This window comes from Periophthalmus magnuspinnatus, chromosome 21, assembly GCF_009829125.3.
Source record: "Periophthalmus magnuspinnatus isolate fPerMag1 chromosome 21, fPerMag1.2.pri, whole genome shotgun sequence".
NCBI classification, from domain to species: domain Eukaryota; kingdom Metazoa; phylum Chordata; class Actinopteri; order Gobiiformes; family Gobiidae; genus Periophthalmus; species Periophthalmus magnuspinnatus.
In genome coordinates this window covers 18,717,167-18,726,887 of record NC_047146.1, presented here as the reverse complement: position 1 = coordinate 18,726,887, position 9,721 = coordinate 18,717,167, and the positions used below count along the sequence as shown (strand labels likewise).

The 9,721-nt window shown below is 37.0% G+C and overlaps 1 protein-coding gene across 1 annotated transcript in view; it reads right to left on the bottom strand.

Annotated features, from left to right (window-relative positions):
- Positions 1–1,342: 1,342 nt before the first annotated feature.
- The window catches only part of ddx18 (DEAD (Asp-Glu-Ala-Asp) box polypeptide 18), a 125,128-nt gene continuing 116,749 nt past the window's right edge, over positions 1,343–9,721 (bottom strand). The window contains exon 15 of the mRNA XM_033987511.2: positions 1,343–1,356. Coding sequence (XP_033843402.1) covers position 1,356 — 1 coding nt within the window. The 3' untranslated portion in view covers positions 1,343–1,355. The remainder of the gene's footprint in view (positions 1,357–9,721) is intronic.

Genomic DNA, 9,721 nt, shown 5'->3' with positions numbered 1-9,721 from the left:
GAAACTGCTTGAGGAGAAAAAGCTCCTAGAAGAAAAGTTTAAGCTACAAGAAATGTCTGTGAGTGAAAGAGCAGAGTACCAGCGTAAAAAGGAGGAGGAGGACAAACGAGAGAAGGAAGAGGAGGGACAGAGGAGGACAGAGGACGAGGCTGCTTTTTTAACTGCAGAGAAGGCCAAAGTCGAAGAGGAGCTATTGGCAAGGTATAATAAAACCATAACAAAGACACTGCTGACAAATTATAATGACATCTTATCTTTCTGAAGGGAGACGGCCCTGTTGCACCAGAGGTTTTTCAAAAGGGGTCTTGTGGTGGAGTCTGAAGGTTTGGAAAAGAGCCAGGGCATCTCCAGGCCTTGGACTTATTCATACTTCACTTTGTTACAATTGTTGGGTCTGTCCTCTGCAGGAGAGCGCCACACCTGAGCTGCAATATATAACTTATGCAAAAAAAATCTATAAATGTTTGTCTAGAATCTTAGTCATTAAAAAGCTTTTGTTAAAGTTGATAAAGATTAAGGCTATTGTTGTGACCAATTATACACATGGTAGACAGAAAGTTATTTGCCATTAAATGGAGATTATGAAGAGGTCCAGTTGGTTACACATCAACATTCCACACCTGCAGAAGGTAGTAAAAGGCTACTTGTAAACTGATGAAGAATTATTTTTGATGTGATTAATTATGCACCATATTTACAACTGTCCCGTGAACAGTGATAGGAAGAATACTTTTAAAATGAATACTGAGCACTGGGCCGAGTGCTGTATCAGGTAAGGAAGACATGTCAGCTGAAAGACCTTTGAGCAACTTTTGTCTCTTGTTCATGTTCTACAAGATTCTTTATTGAGTTGCTTTACTGTGCGTAACACTACGCACTGGCCTAAAGCGCCTCTGCCACAAATGCCCCACTTTTGCAAAAGCAGGACATGTAACCGATTTCCAGACTTCCCTGGATTCGCCCACCTATTAAGTCCCAGGTATTAATTCAATTAGGATTTATTAAGTTTTTTGTGGGTGGTTTGTCATTCTAGGTTAATGCTTTGACACCTGTAAAGCACTTCACCAAAAATATAAATTTTTGACACAATGAAGTCCAATCGATACATAGGCCTAAACAACTGTGTAAAAGTATTTTAAGACACTGAGTCATGACTTTTTTTTATCATTAGTATCATTAAACAAAGCTCAAGAGCTTCATAATGTGCCAAGTGGTAAGCACCATGCACAGTGCACTCCCTTGTCAAAAAGATTATATAATAGGGCTATACAAAGCCTTGCTCCTAATGAAAAGAACTCCTTTACTAGATGTGTTAATATTTATTCTAGACATCTCACGATTCAGGGAGGAAGGTCCAATTCAGCCATGCCCCTTTTCAAAGACCCAGAATGGTAAAAGAATGAGTCCTGGTATAAAGATAATCCATGGCTAGAGTACTCAGCAAGTAAAAATGCAACCTATTCTTTTGCTTGCAAGCATTTTTCATTATCTGACTCCATGTTATTGTCTGAAATGGACTTCATGTCCAAGTTTGGGTTTTCCAACTGGAAAAAGGCACTTTTTAAAGATGCTGGATTTAAACAACATTCAAGGGTAGGTCAGCATAAAAATGCAACATATGCCTGCACTGAATATAAAATAGGTATTGATAGTAATAAGACCATATTTGATGTTTTGAATTAAGTTTGGAAACAAGGTTGAGGAAAACAACCTTGTAGACTTACTAATAATGAGCACTGCTGGGCACAGACACACACACAGACAAAGTAATGAGTTTAACAGACATGTCTCTTTATCAGATACTGCATTGTAGCATTGCAGAAATAGAGGCATTTTTCACAAAAGAACTGTGAAATAATGGTGGGATTGCAGTCTCTTGACCCCAAAAGACCATCCTTTGTGAAAGAAGAACTACCATTTGCCTTTGACAGAACATTTGAGTCCAATTTAGATGATCTCAAACATGAGGTGTCCCAAACCAGGCGATCTGCTGAGGAGACAAGAAAATGGGTTAGCGAGACCATCTACTATGTTGGATTTTCTTGTGTTTCTAGAACCATATTAAGGTATTTCATGATTTTTTAGACTTACCAAGATTTCTGTAGTTATTCCAGTCAGTATTGCATGCTGAGAGAGACGTTTGTCTGCGCTAAATCTAATAAAGACCTCACGACATCTCAGGACTACCATGGCAGATGACAGGTTAAGTCATATTGGTATGCTTAGTGCTGAGTCAAGGAGGACACTTTCCCTCAACATGGATGAGTTTGTGAAACTTTTTGCTACTTCTCACAATGACAGTTATTTGGCTGAAGTTTAATTACAGTACATTTAATACACTAAAATATTATTGTCATACACTTTATGTTCAGACTTTGCTGCTAAAAGTATTGTGTACACATATTTTGATTGTATTGTTGTTGATACTAAATTGTGTACATTGTTGTATTTATTTTATTAATTTAAAATCTTTTATTCTTTTTTGTGGATCTTGACTAGATCTGGCTTCACCTGCCCACTGCCAATAATGTAACCAAGGAAACAAACTGTGAAATTCACATGTCTCAGCCTTGACAAAAAGATAATTTCTTTGACATGCTCCACTGCAGAATGGGAAAGGATCAATGTATTGTGAAGATATACAAAAACACATTTGTTCAGGTAAACTCTCAGAACATCATTTACGAGAGCTTAAAAAGCTGAAGGGGTGTTTGTTAATCCAGTGGCATTACAAGATACTTAAAATGGCCCAGAGTTGCAATAAAAGGCAGTTTTTCCTTCTTGAATTCAAACAAGATAGTCAAGGTGTGGTACTCTTTGGGCACACTGGACAGGTCTGGAGGCATAGATGGTGAAGGTGTAGCACAGACTGCAAACAAACAGAATGCACTCCAACTCATCACTTTCCCCCCATACCCAATCAAAATGTGGGCTGTGACGCTTTAGCCAGGGGTATTCAAGAATGAAAGGGGAATTAGAGGAAGACATAAGATGAAAACTGATCTTTATGATTCCCAAAGAGGAAAAGGGTCAGTGAGAGGTACAATGACTAACCTTAGCAAGGAGTCATCTGTCTAAGGCATTGACAGCCAGAGGAATATTGATTAGTTCTATTGCCAAAGCAAATTCAACATCTAAAATGTTTTTGTTTGCTTCAGAGTTAATTAAAACTGTTAAATAACATTAATTTTAGCATTAAAGTACATTAAATTTAGCATTAAATTACTAGATGCAGATCCTGAGGGTTATTTTTCTATTAGCAAACTTTATTAAGAGATTGTCATACACAAATATGTAAAACAAAGTACTTTACAGAAAATTACAAACATTCTCACATGCATTTCCATCCAACCTGTCCCCATGAAGACCTTATCCTACTAGGGGTTCCACAGATTTTTCCTTCCTGTTACTTTCAGGCAGTACATTGCTAGCCCCATGTCATCCATTTAGTGTTATCACATGTAATACTGTAGGCGACAGGAAATAACTTAAAATCTGTTCAAGTTGCAGGCGAGCTCTGCTACTCAGAAGATATTCTGTTTTCTGTTGGTTGTTTGTGCCAGCTGTTAGTCAGTGGGCGATACTTCAATAGATCCATGATAGTGTTTTCCGATTGCCAGGATCCTGAGCTTCTGAACCACTTCAGAGATCCACGTCCTCAGAGCGTCCCCTGGTGGTGTTCCGATTCCCCCGCAGCATGAAAAAGTCCCACAATGTACTGTAACTTTCATTTTTTTAAGAACTTTATTTAGGCAGTAAAATGCATTTAAACAAAGTCATTACACAATAAACAAGACCTAAATCTTTTTTTTTCTTTTTAAACCACATTGTTGCAGATAACACTATTATCAGATCAAATGAACTGAAATAAGGACAATTTCAGATTTAGAATTAATCACTTGTTTCAATGAATGCTGACACAACGACACTTTTAAATATGTTTCATTTGTAAAAGCATTGTTTTGTTTTTTTAATCAAAAAGAGCTCCCTCCTGAGCCTGTCCCATACGCTCCAGGCGGCAGTGAGAGCAGGACACTTCGGTCATCTTATTCCAGTGGTTAAGGACGCTTGTGTAAACAGCTGGTAGATTAAATCTCAGTCCCCAATTTCTGTTCAAAGAGATTAAAAATAGCTTCTGGGTGGGAGCCTAAACGTCTTGATTGCAAAAAAACAGTGTCCGGATGACCACTGTTAAATCCTTCTCTACATTAAACCCCTCCTGGACAAATGAGGGATTACACAGTCTTGATTCAAGAAAACAAACAGATCGACATACTTTTGTAAACACAGACGTTTCCTCCAGTGACCGTATTGAAATCCATCACAGGTGTAAATTAATTATGGGTTTTTTTAATAGTGACAGTCGCCGAATGAATGAGGGAATGATATTTTCTACAACTGAAGTGAGAGCTTTTAAACTACAACCAATACAACCAGGGATAGAGAATAAGAGGAAAAAGTAAGCGAACTCGCCTCAAACTCCCGGCGGACCCGCGCTCACCTTCAGGACTGTGACAGTTTTAAAGCCTCGTGTCCTGTTGTCCTCGCTCCTCCACGCGTTTGTTTAATTCATAAACTCACAGAGGAGCGTATCACAGTAGGACTCATATCTGCCTCACTATTTAACAGATATTTTGTTCCATTGGACTTATTTTCTCCGCTAACGTGATAGCACTGCCGCGCGACATGTAAACAAACAGCGCACAGCGATGACGTCACAGGGCTCGGTTGTGCGAGTGTGAGTTTATTAAAAAAAAAACAAAAAAAACAATAAGCTGAGAGAGATAAGATGAGTACGACGGAGTATAAGGGTCACTTAAATAAAAAAAAATGCGGGCACTACGAGAATAAAAGTCGTAATATTACGAGAATAAAAGTCGTAATTTTATGAGAGTATAGGCTGCTGTGCGTGAATGAGTGACCAGTGCGTTGTGTGTTATGGAGAATTTGGAGCATTTTGTTCAGATAAACTTTCAACTGGGGTTTACGCAGATGAAAACTGTCTTTTAGCCCTCCATCACCGCACTATCATCAGTATATGTACTTTGAAGGGACACTGCAAGCGTTTGAGTTTGTGCGTGAATGAGTGACCAGTGCGTTATGAAGAATTAGGAGCATTTTGTTCGGATATAGCAATTTCTTCTAAATCTGTCTGGTTCCTCCGACTAAACAAACTCAAATGCTGGCAGTGTCCCTTCAAAGTACTTATACTGATGATAGTGCGGTGATGGTGGGCTAAAAGACAGTTTGCATCTGCATAAACCCCAGCTGAAAGTTTATCTGAACAAAATGCTCCAAATTCTCCATAACACACAACGCACTGGTCACTCATTCACGCACAGCAGCCTGTACTCTCATAAAAATACGGCTTTATTCTCGTAATATTACGAGAAAAAAAGTCGTAGCGCCCGCTTATTTTTTTTTTTTTTTTTTATTTAAGTGACCCTTATACTCCGTCGTAGATGAGAGATGTGTCCTTTAAACTAATGCATCAAATTTACCCTACTTATCAATTTATGCTCATATATATCAGAACAATTGACCCTAACTGCACTTTTTGCAAAAAAAATACCCGAAACGGTAAGTCATCTTTTTTGGAAATGCACTATTACAAATCTTTTTGGAAAGACTGCTTAAAATTGATAAAAGCCCATATTGACCCTAAGTTTTTACTAGAATTTGAGCATATATCATTTTTTTAGTATACATGATAAGAATTTGGACTCAAATAAAAAAAGGCAATTAATTTAAGGATTATATTTGGCAAATGTTATATTCACAAAAGTACATTTTCTTGTACATCTTTGTTTTTTACTGTTTTTATTAAGCAATTAGAAACCTACCTATCTACTATTTCCATATTTGTGCCCGATCCAAATTACTGTCAGATGTTTTATGTTTTTTTCTTGAGTGACATAGCAAAAGACTAAATTAAATCTGCCAACTGGACAAATCATTCTAGGAGTGAAGACGTTTTGTTGCTCATCCAAGCCGCTCCTTCAGTTCAAGCTGCTTGTTCAAAACTGAAGAAGCAGCTTGAGCAGCAAAACATCTTCACTCCTACAATTTGTCCAGTTGACAGATTTTATTTCATCTTTTGCTATGGATCAGACCTGGACGATTGAGGGATTACACAGTAACTGCACCGCACTGACCTCTAACCTGCTCTTGTTTAACTGCAATGCTTCACGTCACTATAAAACTAATTACTAGGTTTATATGGATAACAGGCATTTCAAAGATATTTTTTTCTACATTATGTTTATACATTTATGATGCAAACACCTCCACTAAAAGTATAGCAGATACCTTTTCTATGAGAGCAAAACTTTACTCTGGCCTCTGAAAGTTCTGAAAAGTGCTTATAAACTCATCATGATGAATAATTAGGATAAGTGAGGAATAACTTTGCACCACTGTAAACTCTTTCAAATTATCTAGTTCTGTTTTTCATTTAAGACAATAAAAGTCTGGCACAGTGCCTTTAACAAGAAAAAAACAAAAACAAAACTACACATTTTAATTATCAGCCATTTTTTCAGGAATATGTAGTTTACTTTAGTACTAAATTAGATCAATTTCATAGGCCAAGCACGCAATCTAGGGAGTTACTGTAGTATGGAGACACAGAGCTGTGGTAGTGATAAAAAGATGAGTAAAATGCAGAGGCCACATTTCCAACAAAGTATAGCCTAAACCTTACCCCTCTGGTCACCTGGAAAGGCCTGGGGGTCATTTTAACCCCTAAGAATCATGGATCGAGGTAAATTTTAAAATGCCACCATGATTTTTTTTTTTTTTTTTTATCTCACATGCTCAGTTCAAAGGCTAGAACAAAAGGGTTTGTTTATCACCTCGGGAACCTTCGATGGTTCCTATTTTTAAATGGCCATAACATTCATATAGATTTCTACTTTCAAAACTCAAATCTCTTCATTTACTTATACTCATACATGTGCAGACTTCATATTATATATATTTGAGGCATTTTTTTTAACATTATAATGCCATTTTGCCATAAAAGTACACCCAAAGTAAAATGGTATATTTTCAGTATTAAAAGAGGGAAGTGGGAACTGATTATATGTCAATAATTGAGAGGATTATGCAAAAAATTATGTTTCTCAAACTTTATATATGCATTATATATCTTTTACATTATAAGCCAATTTTGCAATAAACATACAACCCAAATAAATAATAATTGAAATCAGGGCAGTCATCTTGTTGTTTTGGCCTGAAGGTAAAGCTGACTTCAGACCGGACACAGGCCTCCCCATCACTCTTCTTCTCTTTGTCACACTCCTCTCTGCTCTCCCTCTTCTTTTGTCTCTTTCCTTCTCTTTGCTCTTCTATCTCCACCAGCCTCCAACTTATCATTTTCCTCATCTAACACATTCCTGAGACTTGTGCTGGGATCTTCTTTGGTTTCTCCATAAGTTGAGCTTTAATCCTCCTCATCTTGGCTGCTGAGATCCTCTTCTTCATTGAGCTACACAACAGCATCAAAAACCTCTAGCCTCATTTTCTAACTCAAAAAACTAAAAAATATAAAAAAATATATATCTGCCAACTTTATGTGGGCCAATCAGAGGAAAGATATTGTTGTTTGGGGGGCACTTGTTTTGTTCACACAGGTGCCACAGGGGGGGTAGTCACAGGGTCCCAGTGTCTATGCTGGACTCACAGCCAAACTTTACCTTCAAACCAGAACAATCAGACCAGTTTTGTCATGATTTCTGTTGGAATCCATCTTATTGTAATGTGACATACATTTATAAAGGTCAACCTCTCCCATTCAAAACACAGTGATGCACCTTTTTCCCATTATGAATAATTCACTTATGCTGCAATAAATTTATCAAAGAATTTCAAATTTTGGAAAGGCGTTATTTTTAGATATTTATTGTTTACTTGGGGTGTACTTTTATTGCTAACTTGCCTTATAATGTAAAAATATGCATTGTGTTTATAAAGTCTGGACATGTATGAATAAATGAGAAGTAGTTGAAGAGATTTGATCTTTGAAAGTAGACTGGATTTTACCATTTAAAAATGGTGACCCTCGTTGGGTCCCTAAAGAGATGAATGTGACGTTTTTGCATAAACCTCTCTCATTCAAAACACAATTTTTGCCAAGAATTATAGACATAAACTAGTCTTTAATAAATATAGCTGAAGTTTCCCACTTCACTCTTAATTTTGAAAAGACATTTTTTTCAGTTTTCTTTGGTGTACTTTTACAGCAAAATAGCCTTATAATGTAAAAAAGTTACATCAAATATATAAAGTCTGTACACGTATGAGTCGAGAAGTGTCTCCATAAATGGAAATTTTCATTTATTGCCATACTGTGGACATTCTAGGTCAAGCACTCACATCTCAAAGGACACAAGCAGATGACAAACCTCCCAGAAATCTTACATAGTGCACCTTTAATATTATGTGACATATGATGCTATCCATCGTGCTTCCTAATGCACATTCTAAACAGACAAAATCATTCATAAACTGTAAATTGAATCATTCCTGGTGTAATCGGAGGCACCGTTTGAATCTGGGGGTATCTGGGCAACAGAGACAGTGACAATAGAACAAAAGAATACAACACAACTACAACAAAAATCCAACAGAATGTCAGAGGGTCTAAGGTGTAAACTCTTGCACTCTGCCGAATGTTCCTGACGCTTTTCCATTCATCGGGAGCCACTTACAGTGAGTAACGTCTTCTATTTAATGATTTATGCCAAGAACTACTATAGAGGTTATTCAGATGATGTCACAAAACACTGGCAACATTATATGAGCGTCAATGGTGAGTGATGACATTTTCTTCTGTAAAAGCTCAAAACATCTAAAATGTGAAAGAGCTGCTACAGTCTAATAACAAATATAAAAGTCTGTAACTCTGCTTTTTTTTGTTTATACCTGATATCTAAAAGAAAAAAATCAAGACAACCATAGTACAAAACCAGTTAACAGTTAAACGACAGGGGCACTGCAGACTACACCCACAGTTTGACCATGGGCTTCTAGAAATTATTTGTTTAAATGTATTTGGGGGTTTTTCTTGAGTTTTCAGATGATCTAAACACTTTTGTCAGTGTTTACTAATGTGTGCATTGTGTCACCATGGTAAATAATGAACATTACTCCTTATATACATGTACAACACCTTCAGTGTAAAATATCAATTAGCAACATTGTCAAAAAAGATTTAAGATAATCTCAAAACTCAAGAGAAAATACATAATAGATTTAAACACCGCATTTTCAGGAGCTTGTGATCAATACGAGCATTCATGGTCATGTTTAGGAGATTAATCAGTTTGATTTTCAGTAAAAAAGATGAGTGACTGACTGTTGGTTAATGCTATCTAGCTGCAATTTTATTTGAGGGACTTGTTTAACAGCACATGTCACCTCAACTGTTGTAGTTTGGCTAGCTCAGTTGTTTCTGTTCAGATTGTGTCAAAATAAATCTTGGATTAAAGTCCAACTTGAGTAACAGAGCTTCAGACAGAGCAGAGCCTACAGTAAGTGTTACACCCCCAGGGAATGATGAAGACATCAGCTGCAAAGTATAAATTATGTGAGGTCCTTTCTCTCTCTCTCACTCTCTCTGTCTCTGGAGTGGTGTCACATGACCTCCCTGACAGACTCTAATGTTCTGACCACAGCAGACATAATGTGTTTGTAAGAGGTTACTTAGAATCTGTAA